Source organism: Malus domestica, chromosome 07 (assembly GCF_042453785.1).
Source record: "Malus domestica chromosome 07, GDT2T_hap1".
NCBI lineage: Eukaryota > Viridiplantae > Streptophyta > Magnoliopsida > Rosales > Rosaceae > Malus > Malus domestica.
This window is the reverse complement of record NC_091667.1, coordinates 34,054,432-34,078,553: the sequence shown is the minus strand read 5'-3', so window position 1 is coordinate 34,078,553 and position 24,122 is coordinate 34,054,432. Positions and strand designations below refer to the sequence as shown.

General features: G+C 34.6%; 4 protein-coding genes and 1 long non-coding RNA gene across 6 annotated transcripts; 1 reads left to right on the top strand and 4 right to left on the bottom strand.

The window, feature by feature from the left end:
- The first annotated feature begins 1,437 nt into the window (after positions 1 to 1,437).
- Positions 1,438 to 2,251, top strand: LOC103422887 (heavy metal-associated isoprenylated plant protein 39-like). Its single transcript, XM_008360948.4, has 2 exons — positions 1,438 to 1,540; positions 1,832 to 2,251. The coding sequence occupies exons 1-2, from the start codon at positions 1,486 to 1,488 to the stop codon at positions 2,059 to 2,061; spliced, it is 285 nt and encodes a 94-aa protein (XP_008359170.2). The 5' UTR covers positions 1,438 to 1,485; the 3' UTR covers positions 2,062 to 2,251.
- Positions 2,252 to 3,207: 956 nt separating this feature from the next.
- Positions 3,208 to 7,796, bottom strand: LOC139187645 (probable F-box protein At1g44080). Its single transcript, XM_070825830.1, has 4 exons — positions 7,783 to 7,796; positions 6,346 to 6,403; positions 6,166 to 6,253; positions 3,208 to 4,388 (listed from the first exon to the last, which is right to left on the bottom strand). The coding sequence occupies exons 1-4, from the start codon at positions 7,794 to 7,796 to the stop codon at positions 3,274 to 3,276; spliced, it is 1,275 nt and encodes a 424-aa protein (XP_070681931.1). The 3' UTR covers positions 3,208 to 3,273.
- A 1,896-nt stretch (positions 7,797 to 9,692) lies between these two features.
- LOC103439756 (F-box protein At2g17036-like) lies at positions 9,693 to 11,395 on the bottom strand. The gene is made up of 2 exons (XM_029106156.2): positions 11,229 to 11,395; positions 9,693 to 11,041 (listed from the first exon to the last, which is right to left on the bottom strand). The coding sequence occupies exons 1-2, from the start codon at positions 11,236 to 11,238 to the stop codon at positions 9,927 to 9,929; spliced, it is 1,125 nt and encodes a 374-aa protein (XP_028961989.1). The 5' UTR covers positions 11,239 to 11,395; the 3' UTR covers positions 9,693 to 9,926.
- An 897-nt stretch (positions 11,396 to 12,292) lies between these two features.
- Positions 12,293 to 14,405, bottom strand: LOC139197613 (uncharacterized). Its single transcript, XR_011583162.1, has 4 exons — positions 14,043 to 14,405; positions 13,285 to 13,356; positions 13,030 to 13,116; positions 12,293 to 12,381 (listed from the first exon to the last, which is right to left on the bottom strand). It is a non-coding gene; the product is annotated as an uncharacterized lncRNA (long non-coding RNA).
- Positions 14,406 to 17,267: 2,862 nt separating this feature from the next.
- Positions 17,268 to 18,282, bottom strand: LOC103439755 (heavy metal-associated isoprenylated plant protein 39). Of its 2 annotated transcripts, none has more exons than XM_008378360.4 (3): positions 18,165 to 18,282; positions 17,929 to 18,007; positions 17,268 to 17,683 (listed from the first exon to the last, which is right to left on the bottom strand). In XM_008378360.4, the coding sequence occupies exons 1-3, from the start codon at positions 18,171 to 18,173 to the stop codon at positions 17,442 to 17,444; spliced, it is 330 nt and encodes a 109-aa protein (XP_008376582.2). In that variant the 5' UTR covers positions 18,174 to 18,282; the 3' UTR covers positions 17,268 to 17,441. The 2 variants fall into 2 exon arrangements, with proteins under 2 accessions (XP_008376582.2, XP_008376581.2); XM_008378359.4 differs by having other exon boundaries at positions 17,929 to 18,010; positions 18,165 to 18,272.
- Positions 18,283 to 24,122: the final 5,840 nt, after the last annotated feature.

The window sequence follows — 24,122 nt, the reverse complement described above, 5'->3', positions numbered from 1 at the left end:
TTTTAAATGATTCTTTAAAGTTTAAGGGGTATTCGATCATGATTTTTAAGAAATTCATACATTCCAAATGTATTCATTTAGAAATTGATTCTAAGAGATTTTTAAAAAGTTGGGAAACTCGAAAAAATTAGAAATATTTCACATAATATTTTAAACATTCTCAAATCGCTCCCTGAAAATTTGAGGGAATTCACTTAAAATTTTACATAAAAGTTTTTAAAATTATTAAACTTCATCAAAATTCATAAATTTTTAAATCTATTATAATCCTTTAAAATCTGAATGGAGTAAAAAATTCAAATCTAAACCTAATATGAAACAATCACTAAATTACATAGAATTTCTAAACCAAATCTAACAAGGATCAATTAAAATTCTAATACGATGTTGTAATTACTTGGAGTTTTTTAGGGCAATATGTAACACCCACCCCCATTTATAAAGATATATTTGTGTAATTATCCCCTAAACATTTTAATATATCAAATTGGTCCTCTTTGACTACCCAATCAGGATCCAAAACATTGGATCCCTTTCTTTCTGAAGTGGCCACGTGGCAGCCCCCCCTCCGCTCTTCTCTTTTCTCTCTCTGTTCCCCTGTGACTCCCTTCTTCTTTGCTTCTTCTTTTTGTTTTCTTTTCTTTTTCTTCTGTCTCCCTCTCGACTTTCTCTCATATCTCCCTCATCTTTCTTCTCTGCACCGCAGCACGCACGCACCTATCGCACGCACACACACACGCACAGAGACCCAAGGTCTCTCGATCCTTCTCCCACTCCCACACACACGCACAGAGACCTACATCGGCAGATCGGCTTCTACTTCTCCCTCGTCGCCGCCGTCTCTCTCCTTTCTCTCTGCACCGAGGGTCCGAGACCCACATACACACACGCACACCCATCATCATCAGCAACCTCGTCTTTCTCCCTCTCCTTCTCGTCTCTGCAACTCGGCGAACTCCGACGTTCTTCTCCGAGTATTCCCATTCCGATATTATCGATAATTTCGATAATATCGCGATATTATCCCGAAAACCATTTGGATAGTGAAAAAAATTTTGGTTCCCCTAAAAACCGATAATATCGGCGATATATCGCCGATATTATCGGCATTTCGGACCATGAGTGGGACACACAACAAAACAATCAGAAAAATAATTGACAACTCATAAGTCAAAATTGGCAGCAAAAAGTTCTTATATCAATCCACGTAATTATGACTCATTTGTTAAAACTTATTCTTGCCTAAAATTTAAGGGAATTTTAACGAAAAACTCCCGATACTGTTTATTTTAACGAAAAATCATATTTTTATACTAAAAAGTCAATTATTGTACTATTCATTTTACCCTTTATTTTGTTCTTATCGTTAAAACTCAAAGTTTTCAAGCCATTTTCATTAGTTTTCCTAAAATTTAATTGTGTGATATGTCACTTAATTGTGTGATATCGCCGATATTATCGATTTTTTCTTCTTTGGTCCTGACCATGACTGATGACAAAACAAAGCAGAAAGCCATTGAAGCTGCCGCTGATATTTTTGGTATTTATTTTCATTTATCTTTACTCAGTTTTGGTTATATCTTCAATAGTTCAATAATATAAAAAGAAATTCTCAAAATTATACGGTTCTGTTTGGATATCCTTCTTTAAAGCACTTATATTCACAAACGCCTTCATTGAAAACAAGGGTTTTAAAATTAAAAAAAAAAACTAAAACTACTTTGAATTTTTTTCTGCCAAACGTTGTCAGAAGCACTTTTGTTATTAAACCTAATTAAAGCTTCTTTATTTCTCTCTTATTTATTTTGTTTTTGGGTTATTTCGTGAACAGGGATTGATTCAATCGCGGCAGATATAAAGGACCAGAAGCTGACAGTTGTAGGACTGATGGATCCAGTGGCTGTAGTGAAGAAGTTGAAGAAGGTCGGGAAAGTAGACATAGTATCTGTCGGACCAGCCAAGGAAGAGAAGAAAGAAGAGAAAAAAGAAGAAAAGAAAGAGGAGAAGAAAGAGGAAAAGAAGGAGGAGAAAAAGGAAGAAAAGAAGGAGGACAAAAAGTAAATAAAGAGTTACCAAATTTTATCTCTCATGGTAATATTTTCTCCTTCTACTACGTTAGCAGTTATGTATTATGGTTTATCATATATAGGGAGAAGGCAAAAATGATGAAATATTCATAATCCTAAAATTGCCATTTCTCATTAAATTTTCAAATAAAATAAAAATTCACAAAAAAAATCCATTCCCGTAACTAACTTTATCTTTTCAAAAAATATATTATTATTTTGTTTTTCTATTTTTTTCAAATCAAAAATCAAAAAAACCAATTGTCACAAACCTTATGGCAATAGGCTAGTTTAATTTATGGGATGTTAATAAAAAGGGCAAACGCATGTAATTGGATATTATCAAGCAAACAATGTAGCATTGAAGCAAATGGCTTTGGTGGAGGGACAATATTTTTGAGCGATATTCTACTTCAATTTGATATATGTACTGTGAGAGTGGTTTTTGATTTGAACTCAAGTGACCTAAAAAGAAAATGTGGTCTAACAATGTGGTTACGTCCACGTTTAACAGTGAAGGAGTTGATATGATTGTCAAATTTGTCTCGTTTGAAATTAAGAAAAAGGTGCAAAGAATATGATGGCTGGCGTCATATTTTGTGGCGGCTACCAAGCCATGAGTACACGCCCCATGCACTCACATGAAAAGGAATTACATGAATTTGACTTAATGATTCTTTTTGGTGCATGAATGTGATTGATTATTGCACAAAACTGTTGAGTTTTGCACGTATTTTATTTGGCGTCATATATATAGTTGATATATATATATATATATATATATATATATATATATATATATATCAACTAGTTCATGTACCTGTGTACGTTCCAAACAAGATCTCATAAATTAACTTTAAAATAATAATCTAGGGGACAAATAATAAATTGTTACATGTAAACAATTGGTTGAAACATAAATTTACAGACAAGTCTCCACCAAAACGGAACCTTACAATTGATGCTATTTCCTGAACTCATTTTCCCCTTTCTAATTCATCCACTGAACCTCCCCTCCCTCCCGCCCTCTCCCAACATCTTGTAATTTATCAGCTGATTATCTTGAATTGTACTAGATTTTGTAATTTTTTTAATAATAAAAAATATATATATCAACTATCAACTAGTTCATGTACCTGTGTCCGTTCCAAACAAGATCTCATAAATTAACTTTAAAATAATAATCTAGGGGACAAATAATAAATTGTTACATGTAAACAATTGGTTGAAACATAAATGGAGGGTACATTGTCCTCTTCACTGGGTTTCTCAAAAGTGCAGGTTTTGTAACGTTTTGACTTTTGACATTATACACTCCGAAATCATCAAATGTATGTCGACAGTTTATACGTTCGTTATCATTAACGAAGTATATGCAGTTTGACTGACATCTTGAATGCATTGAAGCCACTACAGATATTGGATCATTATCACCTAGAAACAAAGCAAGATCACCCAAGTCGTTTTTTTCAATCCACTCATCATTAGAACTCAATTCAAAAATTCTAAATTTTCTCGACTCGCGGGTAAACAATCGATACTCACTAAATCTGTAAATCAGCAATAGTCCTTTCTTCTTTGAACCGACAAGATACATCTTCTGAGGTTCATCTGCTATGCCAGTAGCAACCAATTGTACATCTACGATGGATTTGGAAGTAGAATCAAAAGCCCAAAGTTTGCTCCAAGCATCAACCGCGTAAATCTTATCTTCAATTAGAACAACATCTGTAATCCATGGAAAGATTTCATCACCATGCTTATCAATATAAGTCCACCTTGTGTCTTTACCAAGTCTAATAAAAGCCAATTGACTAAGAGGTTCATACAGAACCATAACAATGCAATCTTTGGAGTTTGAGATCGGGTCTGCTGACATCGTAGCCTTGATGACAAAATAGTCAGAATGAGCTTTAACATAACCTCGTAGTTTGTAATTAACTTGAGGTTTTAGTGGAGGAAGGCGAATGATTGAAGGCCTCTCTGTCCTCCCTTTAACATCATATTGTGGATTCCTTAGGGTTACAACAAAATTCTCCACTGTTATTATCCATCCGTTGGAAGACCCACAAAATCGCGTCTTTGGTAATTTTAATTGAAAACCAAGGACTTGATTGTTCACAAAATCATATGCATTCCATGTATTTTCTTTCCTCTCAGAAACAAAGACCATTGGAGTTGTCAACCTAGCACGTTTATATTTTCTGTCCTTTTTCATACAACGCCATGACCTGCAAACGGCCATGAATTGCACGCAATCAGATGCAACAGACAACCTGTCGTAAATCAAAGACAAAACATCTGTTGGCAAGTTCGCCCAATCTGACAAGCAAAAAAGAAAAAACATCAGAGATCAGTTGCCGATAATAATAAAAGTTATAGTTTTTGTGGAATGGTATAACAAGAAACTAGGAAAAGATTGAGCTTTTTAGCCTTTGTGTATATAACCAGTGCACAATTCGATAATTTCGGTAAAAAAACATAAGAACAACATAAAAAAACATATACCTGATTGCATGATGAAAAAATAGAAGAGGTGTATTTTTTTACAGAAGAATTGAAAAGATTGATGTTTTCTGGTTTGAGACTCGAGATAGAGAAGATTGATGCTTTATCAGAAGACCAATTGAAGGTTGAATAGATGTGCTTTAGAAAATAGGCTAAACCCTTTATTTATAGGTGTACCGTATCCTCAATTACTTGTTCCTATTTCCTAAAGGAAATAAGGAAATAAGGTCCCTTCTCTCCCGTTTTCCTCCCTCTCTCCGTGTATAGTATACTCCTTATCTCTCTCATTAAATCAAAACTCTCAAACCCAATTGCATGCCTCATCAGAACCCATACCATAATCTAATTGAAAAATATTACCCAAAAGAAAAGATTCAATTTTTAATATTTTAAAATTGAAGAAAACAAAACCCATAGATTTGAAAAAATAAAAACAAAAACTCCAAGATGTAGGATTCAAACAACTTACCAGAAAACGCTAAACTTGTTGGCTTAAAATCATCTTCAATCCAAATCAAAAAGCTGAAGAAGCTTAAACTGCTTCAGAGTTTTCCAGCAAGCCAAGATTTGACAGGGATAGAAGAAACGAAGGTTTGAGAGTGATGGAGACCATGGCGACAAAGAGAAAGGGAGAAATGCTTGCAAAACACTTGAGAGGAGGGCGAGAGAGAGAAGAGAAATGGAAAGCAAAGAAAGAAAAAGCAGAGAACTGAAACAGAAACGGCAGCGACGAAGGACGCGTGCCAAGCGAGGAACAGTAAAAGATGATCGGACCTAATGGCACACAGATTGGTGTGGTTGCAGGGATGCTGGTTTAACGCTTGAGAAACGACTGCAGATATTATGTTGTACGCGCTGAGGTGGATGACGGTTACGCGCCAGCGGTATTGTGGGGTAAATGGAATGTTGGATTGGTTTGGATGAGTGCACAGAGAAAGTCTTGCGGAGTCGCACATGTGTCTCGCACCGGGACACGTGACTGGAATAGACTATATGAGGGTCATGTGAGTGGCACTTTTTTATTTTTATATTTTTTTAAAGAAAAATAATTGATGGTAAATTAAGATTATATATTCATTTCGGGACCAGGAAGATTCATAGAGTCATTTCAACCTCTTCCTGACCACAAACATGGCTTCTTCCACACCAGCAACATATTTCGAACCTGGAACCTCTAGTTTTTAGTTTTAAGAAAATTTAGTGTGTGTTTATGTTCTTAATTTTGGAGAGGGTGCTTTTTAAGTAAGTGTTTTTCTCTTTTTTTTTTCTCAAAACTTTGGATACATCACAAAACATGTGTTTGTTTTTATAGGATCAAGTCTTAGTTCTTTTAGATTGAATGATTATATTATGTGGTTATCGTGTCACATGTACAAGACATATTATGTGGTTATCAAGTCTTAGTTCGTGAAAAATCACAGGTTGCATAAGGAAGATTTTGAAATATGCATCTCAAAACAGATACCATCTAATTATGCTACGTCACAAACAATGTTGCTGATGAACTTATGATTCTCCCTTATGCTGGATTCGAATGATATAAACTAAGAAAACCCAATATTAAAAATCAACAACCAAATATTAAACATACCATCTAATTCACCAATTGCATCCTTTGCATCTCTACCGTGATCCAATGAACAAAAGCATAACCCGGTGGTCTCCAAGCAACCCACACGCTACGAAATTAACAATACAAAAGATTAACAACCATCATCCATAAAAATAACACCACTTTATGAATATGTGGATAAATGACTACAAACATTACAAAAGGTGTTGTTCTCTTCGCCAATAAACTGCGGGATTCATCAACATCTGTCAAACTCCTACTTCAATTTTACAAAAGCAGCACAGAAAAAATAAAAAACAGAAAACAAAGTTTGACAAAGGGGCGCAGCGACTGCAAAGTTGCAACAGATTGAGGAAAAATGTTGAATCAAACCATTGGATAACATTTTCTCATGCACCCAAAAAAACCCACAAACTCAAAACCATAAAAATTCAGTCTAAAACATTGAATCATACACTTAGATGCACAAAAGATAAACTAACAAATTCAAAACGAAATAAAAATAATTAACAATAAGCAAGCACACTATCCTTCGAATTAAAAGCACATAATTTCAAAAATCTTCACCTTAAAAACAGATGTCTTCACAGGTTGCAAATAAAAACCTTACATTGATTTCGTATTTTCCAAGCAACCGCAGGCTGCAGAATTGCACAAAACACCGACTGAAAGCAACAACACGAAAATTCGCGACGACCCGAAGCAGGAATTTTTTAGGCAAAAAGGATTTAACATGTGAGAACGACCGTGAAACAAAGATGGAAGTGAGAGGAAATAAAACGGAACAAAATAAAACCCACTCAAAGTACCACGCGATGACCAACACGTGGGCTTGACAAAAGAAAAGTCCAGAACACCTAACCCAAGCATGCATTGATGACGGACAGGTGGAGTAAAAAGGCATAATAGCCTTTTCACTGTAGAAAAACAAAAAAGCACGGATGGATGAAAGACACGTACAATCAAAAGGGCAAAACGGTCATATTACTGTAAAAACTCACCATCAAAACGGAGAGGAAGAAAAATTGAGGGGCATTTTCGTCAATTTACTGTTAATGAACAGTACCACCCGAGTTTGGGTTTTAGTATATATAAATAATGTTTCAACTTCCAAGATGAATGAGGAAATTAATTACTCAAATTTGAATGTTTCTTCATACTACACATACACATGCTGGTCCAACTTTAGGGTTTTGTAACCGGTTTTTCCTGCATGTCTCGTTTTCTGCCTGGTCACTTTACATCATTCACTTGCATACAAAGGCCAACTATGAACTATCAACCAAAATTGGTCCCAAATAAAGTCAAGATTCTCACATCCAAAACATTGGGCCCCAGCCTTAGAGATTCTCACACCGACGGCTGAAGGTCTGACTGATTGAAGCTGCAGTTTTGAGAGAGGGATTTGTGCCGGCACCCGCATTATTACAAGGGTGGTTGCTGCTGCTACGAGGTGGTAGTGCGGCTAGCAAGTATGTTAGTTGGATTGCGATCATCCAAATATGTTGAATGATGCCTTTACCGGAAATATTCATCAATTTCGCTTTCTTCAAGAGTGACATAACTAAATATGAGGAATTTGTGCCCAGTTTCAATGCTCTTTCCGTCCATGAAAATTTAAATGGTGACCAATACCTGGTGGAAGTCATGTTTCATGACCTTCTATTGATGTTGGAGACAAAGTAAACCTATTTAATTTAACAGAAATCTAATTGGGGCTTAAGGGATATAACATTTTTCTATAGGTGATGTACTTGTTTGAAAAAAGTTGAGATTAATTTGGAATGATACAAAAACGTTAGGAGATTTTAGTTACTTAATCTTAAAAAAAAATTATTAAACATTTTTAAAACATTAGAAGAGAAATGAAAAAGAAAAACTGAAACAAACCTACAAACGCTTCTCAATGTAATTTGATTGTGGGTTTTGCCCACCTACACATAAAACAAAAACCCAAACAAACGAACGTGTACTGGGTGGTTTTATTATCACTACACAATTTACTAAGACCATATCCTACCTAAATTTTTTACTCTATAAAGAATTGTTCAATCTCCACATGAAATGAGGTAATCCTAGTATCATTATTCAGTCTTCAACAGCAACCAACTAAAAGCAGTGTAACGACTCAGTAGCCAACAACAAAAAATCGAGAAAATATCCTGTTATTTACGCTGATATTAAAAGTCTATAGTGAGTCCCGTTATTAGTATGTAACTGTTTAGGACCAAATCAATGGGTTTGTAGTCCATTTGCTAGGGTTGAAAATTTAATTCGATAATATGAAAATATTAATTTGAAATTTCAACTGGTATACTGGTGTTTACATTTTGTATATGTACTTTCAAAAATAAATTAGAACAACCAAACGATGATTTCCTTGAACTTATATGATGTTGGAGGTGAATGTATATGTATTGCTAGTAGTTTCATTTGCTTTTAGAGTAAACTATTAATTTCCCCCATCAACTTTACTTAACTTTCGATTTTCTCCCTAAACTTTTTAATTGGAAAATTAAGTACTCAAACTAATTTTTTTTTGGCCGATTTCCTCCTACTGTTAGTTTTTCATTAATTTCATTTAATTTTTTGTTAAACGGGAGCATGTGAACAACATATGAGAGTAGTTCAATCTTTAAAATAATTGAAAACCCTAGATTTCTAAAATGTTGACCTGTGCAAATATGTGTGATTCTATAACTTTTGTGTCTAAAGGTCTAGTGAAGTGATGCTTTTGTCTACAAATGAGTGTCACGTGGTGTGCATGTGATAAGAGTTAAAGTTTTTTTAATGGAATCTATGAAAAACTAAAGGTAGGGGGAATCGACCAAAAAAGTTGGTTTAAGTCATTAATTTTCTAATTAAAAAATTTAGGGGGAAAATCGAAAACCAAGTGAAAATTCATGAGGAATTGGTATTTTACTCTTTGCGTTAATAATAGATGAATTAGGTTCCGTTAAGGGCAGTAAGTGACATTGCAAACAAATAAAGCCATGGGTGAGTCAACTGACAAGGTTCCGGCCAAAAAAGTTCTTTTTGCAGGTTACATGTAAACAACTGACAAGGTTTTAACAAGTCATTGTAACTTTTTTACTTTAACATTATACATCCCGAAATTCTTAAAATGAATACCAAGCACCAATCGGATCGTTGTCATTTTTTCGACCCATATATGAAATGCATTGACGCCACGACACGTATTGAATCGTCGTCACCAAGAAATAGAGCAATTCACTATCACGCACGTACATAACCATAACAATTCAAATCTTTGGAGTTTAAGATCGGGTCTGCTGATATCCTAGCGTTGAAGACAAAATGATCATGATGTTTAAGCCCAACAACCAGTTTTAGGCTTCGGTGAAGGGGCCTCTCTTCCACATTGAACCCAAATTAATAAATTTATTAGAGTTACTACAGAATTTTCATCTATTGTTATTAACCATCTTTTTCAAGATCCACAAAATCACTTTTTTTAAAAGTCTTAATTGCATGGACTTTATTCCATGTATCCTTTTTATTTTCTGAAACCAAGAGCGACAGAGTCGTCAAATTATCACGTTTACAAATTTTTGTTCTTTATCTGACAACGCCATGACATGCAAATGGCCATGAATCGTCTACTATACATCAAAAATATATACAAAAGTTCCATTGCAAAGTCGCCCAATCTGATAAGACAAAGGGCGTAAATTCAGAGAGAAGAACAACATACCCCTTATTCCTGAGTTCCAAGTAAATTAACTTTAAAATAATATTCTAAGGGACATAATAAACTGTTACATGTAAACAGTTGGTTGAAACATAAATGGAGGGTACCTCGTCCTTTTCACTGGGTTCCTCAAACGTGCAGGTTTTGTAACGCTTTGACTTTTGACATTATACACCCCGAAGTCGTCAAATGTATGCTGACAATGTATACCATCGTTGTCATTAAGGAAGTATATGCAGTTTGACTGACATCTTGAATGCATTGAAGCCACTACAGATACTGAATCGTTATCTCCCACAAACAAAGCAATATCACCTAAGTCGTTTTTCTCAATCCACTCGTCATTAGAACTCAATTCATAAATTCTAAACTTCCTCGACTCGCGGGTAAACCGTCGATACTCACTAAATCTGTAAATCATCAATAGTCCTTTCTTCTTTGAACCGACAAGATACATTTTCTGAGGTCGATCTGCTATTCCAGTAGCAACCAATTGTACATCTACGGTGGATTTGTATGTAGATTCAAAAGCCCAAAGTCTGCTCTGACTATCGACGACGTAAATCTTATCTTCAATTAGAACAACATCTTTAATCCACGAATAGATTTCATCACCATGCTTATCAATATAAGTCCACCTTGTGTCTCTACCAAGCCTAATAAAAGCCAATTGACTAAGAGGCTCATACAGAACCATAACAATGCAATCTTTGGAGTTTGAGATCGGGTCTGCCGACATCGTAGCCTTGATGACAAAATAGTCTGCATGAGCTTTAGCATAACCTCTTATTTTGTAATTAATTTGAGGTTTTAGTGGAGGAAGACGAATGATTGAAGGCCTCTCTGTCCTCCCTTTAACATCATATTGTGGATTCCTTAGGGTTACAACAAAATTCTCCACTGTTATTATCCATCCGTTGGAAGACCCACAAAATCGCGCCTTTGGTAATTTTAATTGAAAACCAAAGACTTGATTGTTCACAAAATCATATGCATTCCATGTATTTTCTTTCCTCTCAGAAACAAAGACCATTGGAGTTGTCAACCTAGCACGTTTATATTTTCTGTCCTTTTTCATACACCGCCATGACCTGCAAACGGCCATGAATTGTACGCAATCTGATGCAACAGGCAACCTGTCGTAAATCGAAGACAAAACATCTGTTGGCAAGTTCGCCCAATCTGACAAGCAAAAAAGAAAAAAACATCAGAGATCAGTTGCCGATGATAATAAAAGTTATAGTTTTTGTGGAATGGTATAACAAGAAACTAGGAAAAGATTAAGCTTTTTAGCCTTTGTGTATATAACCAGTGCACAATTCGATAATTTCGGTAAAAAAACATAAGAACAACATAAAAAAGCATATACCTGATTGCATGATGAAAAAATAGAAGAGGTGTATTTTTTTACAGAAGATTTGAAAAGATTGATGTTTTCTGTTTTCTGGGTTGAGACTCGAGATAGAGAAGATTGATGCTTTATCAGAAGACCAATTGAAGGTTGAATAGATGTGCTTTAGAAAATAGGCTAAACCCTTTATTTATAGGTGTACCGTATCCTCAATTACTTGTTCCTATTTCCTAAAGGAAATAAGGAAATAAGGAAATAAGGAAATAGGAATATACAAGGAAACAAGGAAATAGGAATATACGAGCGCACACATACCTTCTCTCCTGTTTTTCCCTCACCCTTATCTCTCTCATTAAATCAAAACTCTCAAACCCAATTCCATGCCTCATCAGAACCCATACCATAATCTAATTGAAAAATATTACCCAAAAAAACAAGATTCAATTTTTAATATTTTTAAATTGAAGAAAACAAAACCCATAGATTTGAAAAAATAAAAATAAAAACTCCGAGATGTAGGATTCAAACAACTTACCAGAAAACGTTAACCTTGTTGGCTTAAAATCATCTTCAATCCAAATCAAAAAGCTGAAGAAGCTTATACTGCTTCAGACTTTTCTAGCAAGCCAAGATTTGACAGGGATAGAAGAAACGAAGGTTTAAGAGTGATGGAGACCGTGGCGACAAAGAGAAAGGGAGAAATGCTTGCAAAACACTTGAGAGGAGGGCGAGAGAGAGAAGAGAAATGGAAAGCAAAGAAAGAAAAAGCAAAGAACTGAAACAGAAACGGCAGTGACGATGGACGCGTGCCAAGCGAGGAACAGTAAAAGAAGATCGAACCTAATGGCACACGGATGAGAGACGCGTGGGCCAGGAGGACAAAACCGCCATTTTACTGTGAAAAAAAGAACGTTGAAGACCAATTGCGGGGCATTTTCTCTGCTATGTTGGTCATTAAGGAAGTATCTCTGGTGAGGAAAAAAAAATTGAAATAAATTTATAGGCAGTAGAATTATATCATGAACAAAATAAGGGTAATGCGTGTTTATCTACTGTTTTTGTGTGTAAAAAGAAGTCTGATGTTGCATGAAATGGAGATGACCACCTCTGGTAATTCTATAGGATGCAATCAAACTTTTGTGCATTTCCAACTTGCCTTAGAACCAAGTTTCTACAAAAACATATTGAATTCAAGAAAGTAATTAGATCAAGGCACAATAGACTATAAGAAAAATTATAGAAAATATAAACCACATATACCAGTCATTATAGTACTTTTTATTGTGAATACACCTAAAAATATATCATTTTGCAGTGAATGGTTGGTTCAAATTAATTTGACTTTAGTTTCTTTCAAACCCTTCAACTTATCCTTAATTTTTTTAACGGCATCATAATTAAGAGTTAGCTAATAATACATATATAAATCTGTTAAGTTTTAGTTGACCCTTGACATATGTTCTGAAAAGGGCTCTTCCAACATGATGAAATCATGTCAAGAGTTAAAAAGGGGCAAGAAAAAACTAATGTAAGAACTCTGTAAAATTGAGGCAGAGCATGTTAAGGGAACCATATGAAAAATGATATTCTAAGAAGCTAAATGCTTGAAGAACCTAAGAAAGAAGATATTATATAACAACATGCTGAATCAATTGAAAAAGTCACATGGATAGGCACAAACATGTAAAAATGAGAGTCGATTGTAATCCATAGTTGGTAATAGAAACATATTCTCATGTTACTTAAGCAACAAAAAGCATAAACTCATTAAATCATAACAAAAAGCACTAATATACACAAAAGTGGGAAAAAATTATACCTTTTTATTGACCAAAAAGGTTCATTTCACAGTATCGAGCTTGTAGAAAAGTTGGAACTGCATGAGTACAGGCTACAGGGGAGAAAACTGGGGAAAACAAAAGCACAAAGGAATGTGAAGTATGTAAAAATGATAGTTGATTGTAATCCATGGTAATAGAAACATATTCTCATGTTACTTAAGCAACAAAAAACACGAACTCATTAAATCATAACAAAAAGCACTAATATACACAAAAGTGGGGAAAAATTATACCTTTTTATTGACCAGAAAGGTTCATTTCACAGTATCGAGCTTGTAGAAAAGTTGGAACTGCATGAGTACAGGCTACATGGGAGAAAATTGGGGAAAACAAAAGCACAAAGGAATGTGAATATATGAGTGAACTTAATTAAAAATTTAGAATTTAACTAATACATAAAATCACAAATCTCAATCATGAAAGTTCCACAATCTCCTTTTCTTTCACAATCTTACTCAGATACTCAAAACACTCTGATACTAAAATTAGTTAAAAAATATATTCAACTAATTGAAATATTATACAATAGTGAAGTTCACAGACTAATTGGAACACATCTTTGCAAATCATTAAGATTATGGAAACCTAATTGTTGGTACGTTATTAAAAAATATGCATAGAGTGCTGGAACACACAAAAGTAGTCACTTGCAAAAAATACTCAAATTTTATCAAAATCTTGCTTCAAATACAAAGGATCCATACAATATAGACCACACTCAACCAACCTCCAATCAAATTTCATTGGATAAGTGTGGTCTATATTTGAATTCTGTTTGATTAGCGAACACCCATACATGAAACCTGGTTCTTTTCCTAGATGACTAAACCACACACGGAACAGAATCGAAATCTCATACCAAAAAACTGACGACAACAACAAAAGCCCAAAATTTTGAAAACACATCTCTCAATAAGAAACCCACTGGTAAAATCTAAAAGCAGACAAAATAAAACCAAAAACCTACAGTAAAAAAACCAAAACAACTCACCAGGAGAAATTACATTCACCAAGCTGAAGACCCGTACAACCCAACCCACCAAGCTAAATAACCTTGACCGGCCGATGAATTTTTCCCTTGCAAAATGACTCCACAACCGCGAACACAAAGATTAACAAAAGAAAAGCCACCAAGGGTTAAAAAATGGCAAAACACGATAGCGAAGAACAATCCAAACAACGCGAAAGCAGAGGAGAAGAGACGCATGGAGCGCGAGGACAAAAACGCTGAGGAAGGCTATCGAAAAATGGAGCACTGAGGAACCTTTGAGAAAGAGGGAGAGAGAGCTATCTTCTGCTTTTGCATCCTGCTTCCCATTACGCGATGATCAACACGGGTAAAATTGTCATTTCACTGTGCAATACAGAAAATTAAAGTTGAGAACCAGCAACAGCGAAGGGCATTACCGTCTTTTCACTGTATAAAAATTTAGAACTTATATGATGTTAGAGGTGAATGTATTGCTAATAGTTTCATTTGCCTTAATAATAGGTGAATTAGGTTGATTGTAAGGTGATTGCAAATAATAAAGCCATGGGTGAGTTATGGTTGATTGTCCTTACAAAAAAAATTAAAAAAAAATTAAAAAAATCTCATGTTGCGAGACTAATATATCTATCAAACCGTGATGCCAAATGTTCCCAACATAGCTCAAATTAATTTTTTGAGTGGCAAGTTAAGAAATATGATAAATTCTTTCTGCATGTTATATGTAAACAATTGACAGGATCTTAACAAGTGAGGTTTTGAAACTTTTTTACTTTAAACATTGTACATCTCAAATCCTTAAATGAACCAAGCACTTGTCGTGTCGTCGTCATTTTTTCGACCCACATCTAGAATACATTGAAGCCACAACAGATATTGAATCATTATCACAAGAAATAGAGCAATTCACTATCACTCACATACATAACCATAACAATGTAGTCATTGGAGTTTAAGATTGGGTCTGGTGAAATCGTAGCCTTGACCACAAAGTAGTCATGATGTTTAGCCCAACCACCAGTTTTAGGCTTCAGTGGGGGACCTTTTCTTCTACCTTGAACCCAAATTAATAAATTATTAGGGTTCCTACAGAATTTTCATCCATTGTTATTAACCGTCCTCTTGAAGATCCACAATATCGCTTTTTTGAACTTAATTGCATGGACTGCGTTCCGTGTATCATTTTCATTTTCCGAAACCAAGAGCAATGGAGTTGTAAACTTAGCACGTTTACATTTTCTGTTATTATCATACATTGCCATGACATGCAAATGGCCATGAATAGTCTACAATCTGATGTCCTCAACAATCTGTAGAAAATCATATACAAAAATTCCATCGCAAAGTCGCTACAGACCCCTTATCCCTTAATTAGGTCCAAGTAATAATTTCCCCAGCACTTCTAGGCAGGCATGGCTAGGAAAGTTGTGGAATCCTGTAATCCAAATTTCACTATGTATAGCACCCTAGTAAGTTATTTACAAAATGCTGGAAAGCTTGGTGAAGCTCATGAAACAACAATATGTAGCTCCAGGGTATCCTCAGTTACACCATGAACCCACACCTTGTATCAGTTGTCTCTGAAGGTGAAAGAGAAGACCTAATATTTTTATCTTATTTATCTAGTGTGAAATGATCCATATAGATAAACAGTTGTTTTTTAAGTGTTTTGCTTTGTTGTGTGTTGTACTTATGCTGTGATTATACTGGTTACGAGAAGTGGCAACGCTCGCATTAGAACATAGACAGAGTACTGGAGGTTTCACTTAGACTTAGTATTCGAAACACATTCCCTGTCCCTTTGCACTCACTCGCCACCTCTCTTTCGGCTTCCTGGTCTCTCTTTTCATGTCATTTTTGTAATCTTTCTCGGACACACACGCATACCTGCATACATATTTCATTAATAGTTACATGAAGCAATGGACGGACAGTTTGATAGATCAAATCGTTGTATTGCTTTCCATTTCCCACGCGCATTCTATATTTTATATACTTCGCATTTAACTGAAACCAAATCTATTTTCTGCAATCGTCACTCATAGTTTATACAATTTAACTAAAATGATCACCACCACTTTTTTGGGCCTATTTTATTATATATAATTTTGTACGTTTCCTATTCCAGCATACGGGTAAGTATTTTATTTCCAAAAGAAAGAATCTATAGCATTGGACATGGCTGGCCACCTGCTGTTTGTAGTTATCGCATGTTAAGCATCACATCGCAACAACAATAACAAACGAATACCCTAAAGAGTTGTTGAATTTTCCCACTATACTGCTCTAAAAAACAAGATTATATACTTTTCACCTGCTCTCCTTAACAAAACCAAATATCCAAATATATTACCTTAATTTCCCAAGGTTGTAATCAAACGCAAAACCTTTTGGCACTAGTCGTATGAAACAGGTCTCGCATGTTTGCTACAACCATAAAAATAGCATACTCATGACTGTATGAGACTCGTTTCATGCAATCGGTACAAAAATCAACAAACAAAATAGGCATGGCGCATGACTTCATTTCCAGCTCAACAATGATGTAAATTATATAATTCAATGCTTAATTCCACCGAAAGATTTTTTCAATGTGACCGTCATACGAAGTGGTACATCACGTATCCCTATATAAATGGTGGGTTATATAAGTTAAAAGGTTAATAACTTAAAAATAAAAAAATTTCACCATTTGCATAAAAACATATGATGTATCATCCGTGTTTCTGTCACAACTAAAAATTTCTCGATTCCACCAAACCCATCTCAATAATTAATACAGCAAATAAAATACGTGCAAAACTCAACAGTTTTGTGCAATAATCAATCACATTCATGCACCAAAAAGAATCATTAAGTCAAATTCATGCAATTCCCTTTCAAGTGGGCGTGTACTCATCGCTTGGTAGCCGCCACAAAATATGACGCCAGCCATCATATTCTTTGCACCTTTTTCTTAATTTCAAACGCGAAAAATTTGACAATCGTATCAACTCCTTCACTGTCAAACTTGGACGTAACCACATTGTTAGACCACATTTTCTTTTTTGGTCACTTGAGTTCAAATCAAAAACCACTCTCACCGTACAAATATCAAATTGAAGTAATATCGCTCAAAAAAAGTGTCCCTCCACCAAAGCCATTTGCTTCAATGCTACATTGTTTGCTTGATAATATCCAAATAATAATATATTTTTTGAAAAGATAAAAGTTAGTTACAGGAATGGATTTTTTTTGTGAATTCTTATTTTATTTGAAAATTTAATGAGAAATGGCAATTTTTGGATTATGAATATTTCACCATTTTTTCCTTCTCCCTGTATATGATAAACCATCGTACATAACTGCTAACTTAGAAGGAGAAAATATTACCATGAGAGATAAAATTTGGTAACTCTTTATTTACTTTTTGTCCTCCTTCTTTTCTTCCTTTTTCTCCTCCTTCTTTTCCTCTTTCTTCTCCTCTTTCTTTTCTTCTTTTTTCTCTTCTTTCTTCTCTTCTTTCTTCTCTTCCTTGGCTGGTCCGACAGATACTATGTCTACTTTCCCGACCTTCTTCAACTTCTTCACTACAGCCACTGGATCCATCATTCCTACTACTGTCAGCTTCTGGTCCTTTATATCTGCCGCGATTGAATCAATCCCTGTTCACGAAATAACCCAAAAACAAAATAAATAAGAGAGAAATCAAGAAGCTTCAATTAGGTTTAATAACAAAAGTGCTTCTGACAATGTTTGGCAGAAAAAAGTTAAAAGTGGCGTTTGTGAATATAAGTGCTTTAAAGAAGGATATCCAAACAGAACCGTATAATTTTGAGAATTTCTTTTTATATTATTGAACTATTGAAGATATAAACAAAACTGAGTAAAGATAAATGAAAAGAAATACCGAAAATATCAGCGGCAGCTTCAATGGCTTTCTGCTTTGTTTTGTCATCGGTCATGGTCAGGACCTTCAGGACCGCCTTCTGCTACAAAATTCACACAAAAATTACAGAAAACAAAAGGAAGGATTATGATCTATGATCTGATGTGCTTATGTATATGCATATGCTTGAAGGGATTGTAAGCATGATAGGTGAAGCTAAATTGAATAAGAAAAAGCAAGTTAAATTTAGAAAGCACCTGAGCCATATCGCTGAGAGAGGAGGAATGGAAGAACACAAACAAAGAGGGGAGAGAGAGAGAGAGACAGAGAGACTGTATGATTTTGTGGCTTTTTATAAAGGTTGGAAATGTGAGGTTCAAATGGGCCTGGACATGGGTTCAGTTTGGGTCTGAATTTGGGTGGGTCATGCATGTGGGCGGGTCATGCATGTGAGTGAGAAGTTACATCCAACTAGGGGTGGGCACTTAGAACCGAAAACCGAAACCGAAACACGAACCAAATCGAACCGCACCGAATGGTTTGGTTTTGCGGTTTTGGAACGGTTTTGGTTTTGAAACCGAACCGCAACATAGAAAACGGTTTGGTTTCGGTTTTGGCTTTTGAAAACCGCATCGAAACCGAACCGCACCGCAAATATTAATAAACATTTAATTAAATGTCCATATTAAATTTCATGTTTTAATTGGTTGTTTGTTAGAATCCATACACTTAGTATGGACACAACCACACTGGAATATCATCATTCATCACTTTCTTTCGTTCATTAACTTCAAGGACCTTTGTTATTTTATACCATCACACACACACACACACATATATGTACAAGGGTGGACTAATCTTGTTATCAAGAGTCGAACAATGATCTAATGAAGTCCACTTATTTGAAGCATGATATCACATATTCTAGTATGAAAGTTTCACTCATGTTTAATGAATTCAAAGTTATTCAACTTGTTTTATGTTATACTTTGTACGGGACACCTTTTTGTTGCACAAACATATTTTAACATCACAACTGCATGCAACATGCTAATTGTTTATATAACAAATGTCTTTTTCCTATTGCTACTGGGAAATGCTTATTAATATGTTTAATTTCAAATTGTACATTTTTTCTTAAAAACCAAACCGAAACCGTTTGAAACCGCACCGAACCGAACCAAACGATTTGGTTTCATTTCGGTTTTGGCTTCAAAACCGCACCGAACCAAACCGCAAACAATTTTGGTTTCGGTTTTGGTTTCACTCAAAACCGCACCAAACCAAACCGTGCCCACCCCTACATCCAACAGATATGGGTTCGGTTTGGGTCTGAATTTGGGTGCGTCATGCATGTAATAGCATTTTCAAGAGCAATTTTGAACTTTCTGTTAAGCTAGTTAGTAAATAGCATCAAAAAATTATTATGTTTAATTTTTTCACTTCCAACAACACTTTATTTTAACAAATTTTAAATGGTTTATTATTAGAAAAACTAATGAAAATGGCTTGGAAACTTTGAGTTTTAATGATAAAGACAAAATAAAGGGTAAAGTGAATAGTACAAGGTTTGACTTTTTAGTGTAAAAATATGATTTTTCGTTAAAGTAAACAGTACCGTGAGTTTTTCTTTAAAACTCCCTTTATTATTAACAATTCAAACTCAATCTGCTCATTTTTTAAAAACACCATTCTCTCTCTTGCTTTTCTTCTCTCTTAACGGTCAACTCTTGAGTTTTATTACTTTTTCAATATTTAGTTGATTAATAGTTGCTTTGTAAATTTAAAGAGCGGTTGTTCATTTTATTGTTATCGAGAATCTTTTACAACATCTCGTAGAGATGAAGTTTTTGAGTTTGGCTCTTTAAAATAGATTTTTGTTTGCTTTAGAGCATCTTTTGAAGGTGCTCTAACGTATCTTTCTTTACCATTTTAGTGGTTGGTATTTTTTTTCCCACGGTTCTCTTTGTCATAAATTGTTAATTTGAATCGATGGATAGGTCAAAATATTTACTCACTGAAAGTGTTTTGCATTTGTTCTTTCTATTAAGCGCATTCTAAATTACTATAATTGATTGGATTACCAAACTTGAGTGTAATGAGAAGACATTACCTTGATCGCGGGAGCAAAAGTTAAGCCTCAAGTAACAAGTTAAAGCGAGATAAGAAACACGGGGTTTGGAGCCCAAGACTCCATTCCTTATAAAAAGAACAATCAACATAGTAGGAGAAAACCTACGATATTGTTCTACTTTTTTTAAGTACATATTTAAGCTTATGAGTGTTTTCTTTGCATGAACAACTAAAAATGCTATCCTCGTAGTTGGGACACTTACAGATTTTAACATTTACACTGATCAATTAACCGAACTTACATTTGTCTCATACAGTCTTAACAATTACTTAACCATAGAGCTTATAGATGAACAATTGGTTATGTAACATCACTCTCAATAATTTGGGGCTACAGGACCCCATTTTCAAATTCATGCTTCTCCTCCCACGTTCCCATAAAGACGAAATGTTCAATCAAATTCCACGTTGGATCGGGCACCACCTACTGAAAAAAATGATGACTTTTGTGTTACTCTTTTTCAAGATTGTCTTCATACGCAAAACTTTTTGCTTGCTCTCAATTATCCAACTTTACTATTTCCTACTCGGGTCGTGAATGTTCAAATTGCAAGTTGGAAGCTCAATATGTTTCTCCAAGTAATAAAGTTTAATTAATCTAACTGAAATCCAGGACTTAATTACTTTGAACATATTTAGGTGGTTTAATTAGTACTACAGTATTTTATTATTATTTTAATTTAGTATTACTGTTGATGCACAAAACCGGAGGTTTTGGAACAACGTAAATCCGACCGTGAATCTGCAAGAAATGTAAATAACACAAGATGCATCGTGGTTCACCCTAAAATTTGGGCTACGTCCACACTGATTATGTATTTATTTGAGGGAGAGAGCTCTGAGAGTTAGAGCTTTGAGAGGGGGTGAGAGGGCCTAGGAATTGACCTCCTCCAATTGTGAGGGTGAGGGGTCATTTTATAGAATAAGAACTCCTCACTTATTACATATTTGCCCATTCCTTTATCACATAATTACATTTAAGTTCCCTGAGTATTTGTACGAGATCTAAATAAGAGGTCCTAAATATGGTATAAACAATTACAATAGTGATATTTCTCTTTATTTATAAGTGAGAGATTTTAGGTTCGATTCTCGTAAAAAACCTTTCTCCTCTAACGTAGATAATATCATTTTCTAAAACTAAATTGTGCAAGCGTATATTGAATTTACTCTATTTTTTTTTCTTCACTTGACCGATTGAGATTAACTTTTCATATTGGATCAAATCCGATTTGGGCCCATTATTTTCTTTACAAATCCATTGGGCCGTTTCTGACATGATACATTTTTACTCTGTTATTCGTGTACGCTGTTGTTCACTTCAGCCCAAGAATAAAAGATAATGACCGCAACATCCCAAAATTACCCTCTACTCCACCATGAGCATTTAAAAAAAAATGTCAAATCTGAAGTGACATATCACACAATTAAATTTTAGAAAAATTAATAAAAATAACTTGAAAACTTTGAGTTTTAACGATAAGAACAAAATAAAGGGTAAAATAAATAGTACCAGAATTTACTTTTTAATGTAAAAATATGATTTTTCGTTAAAATGAACAGTATTTGGAGTTTTTCGTTAAAATTCATTTAAATTTTAGGTAATAATAAGTTTTAACGGATGAGTCAAAACTACTTGGATTGATATAAGAACTTTTTGCTGCCAATTTTGAATTATGAGCTGTCAATTATTTTTCTGATTGTTTTGTTGTGTGTCCCACTAATGCATCAATTGCAAATCATGAAAATTTATCGATCCTGATTTCCTATTAAAAGTAGGAGATACAAATATTATTATAACAATATGTATTGGAAGAAGAGAAAATTTGACCATATAAACTATTAAATTAACATTTTAAATCTCCATTAGAAATGCTCTTGCAACCTCACAAGAACATGCCTGTCAAACTAACATTTATCGATCCCGATGGTGCATCACCACCCTCCACGTGTCCAGGACATTTTCGTTGGTTATACGAGTATATTAGGTCGTGGACCCACACAAGGATCACTAGAGACATGATAGAGATGACAAGCAGCCCGACTATAGAAGGAAGATTCTCTCCTTTTTTTTTTTTTTTCTTTCCTTTTCTTTTCCTTCTATTTAAATGATTAAGATTAAATCACATTGATATTTTGTATTAATTTTTTATAAAGACAAAAAACAAAAAACAAAGTATGAGAGGAGGAAAGGAAACGAGGGAATAGGGCTTATATTTGACTACTGTTAGGGCATTCATATTGGAGTGGTCTGTGATACCATTTTTAAAAAAAAAAAAATCAAGTTTTGAACTTTTTTTTAATAAACGATATTATCTACACTAAGGGGAATGATGTGAGCTTAGCCTTATAACGGGCTATGAATAATGTGGTTCAAATTCGTTTTTGACGAGAATTGAACCTACGACCTCTCACTTACAAGTGAAGAGGAATACCACTTTTTGATTCAAAATTGCATGATGCATTGAAAAAGATAAAGATAGACCCGTATGCATGTACCAAGTATCTAGTATATATGTATACATGGAATGATTAGCAAAGGAGATCTTTCTGTTTCCCTTTTACTTGTTTTACTAATTTGTAAAAATAATTGTTGCTTTCCTTACCTACAATTATGTGTGATTAATATAGAAAGAACCAATATAATAAGAAAAAAATGAAACAGTTGACACAGCTGGTGAAAGGCATGATGGATGGTGATGAAATCAGGGTAGAGGGAGTTGATCGTTGTGTGGATAGAATTGAGAGCAAATAGCATTCCATATTTATCTTAAACTTTCCATAACAGTGGAAATCAGGCACTGTCAACGTTGAGAGCACACGGAACCTGTCGAGTATATATACGACGTATCCTTGATGTTTCAATTCACATCCACATAAAACTTTTCAAACCAACAAGCAATACCTAGCATGGCTTTGTTCACAAGAAATCTTGTGCTAGTGCTGTTTTTGCTTACAATAACCCTGTGCGATGCAGGTATAAGTATTCATCGGAAAAGAAGACATGTAAGAGTGAAAAATTTCTTGCAACTGAACGGAACGTTGTTCACGCTTACCCTTCACTGCAAATCCAAGGACGATGATCTTGGTAAGAAAGTGATCCCCTTCAATGGTTCCTGGGAGTTCGATTTTATTCCTCATTTCTTAGGCGCAACATTATACTTCTGCGGTTTTGCATGGCCGGGTCAATTTAAGTGGTTTAACGTATATAACGACGACAGAGACATCGACCGTGCTAGTAAGTTCCAGTGGAGTATATATCCTCCAGGCCCATGTAGGGTTGATTGGTTCAACGAGTCAATTGTCGAGGGGACATGCTACCATTGGAACGGTGAAGCTCTTTAGACGCAAAACATGCAAACTTGACATGATACCAAATTGTACGCATGACCTATTTATCTGTACTCTATAGTAGAGAGAGGAATGTGATCAGTTTGTGTGTCTAAATATATATCGTACAAGTATCTTCAACAAATAATCAAAAGTACGATAGTGTTCCTACTTCTGATATTTTTTCTTTCTTTTCTTTGGTTTAATGAGTCTGGATGTGTTGGATGTTGTGATAACATATTTGATGAGAACTGAAAAGATAAGATGGGGAGGATGAACGAGGGCAAGGAAGGGAGAAGGGAGAAGGAAGAGTTTAATTTTTTTTTTTTTTTTTTTTGAAGAATAAGGAAGAGTTTAATAGGAAAGATGGAATTAATGAAAAATAATTAGTGAGATAGGATAGAGAATTAAAAATCTTAATTACAAGAGGTTTTTAGAATTTTGTTGCCAAACCAAAATTATTTAAATAAATTAAATTAATTGGACTAATTAGATTGCATCTAAACCATTGAATTTGTTAGATTAAAAAATTTACAATGATTTCTAACCGCACGATGTACGATGAACATATGTGATTGGAAAATTCTCAAAAAGGATCCGGCGAAGATCCTCTCTCAGTAAAGACCTTTTGACTGTTTCCATTGAAGGATATATATTTATCAAGGTCAAACACATTTGATTTTGAAAATTAAACATCAAATGATTATCAAACAATTCTTAAAATTTAAACTACTTAAAATTAAGTGGTGAAC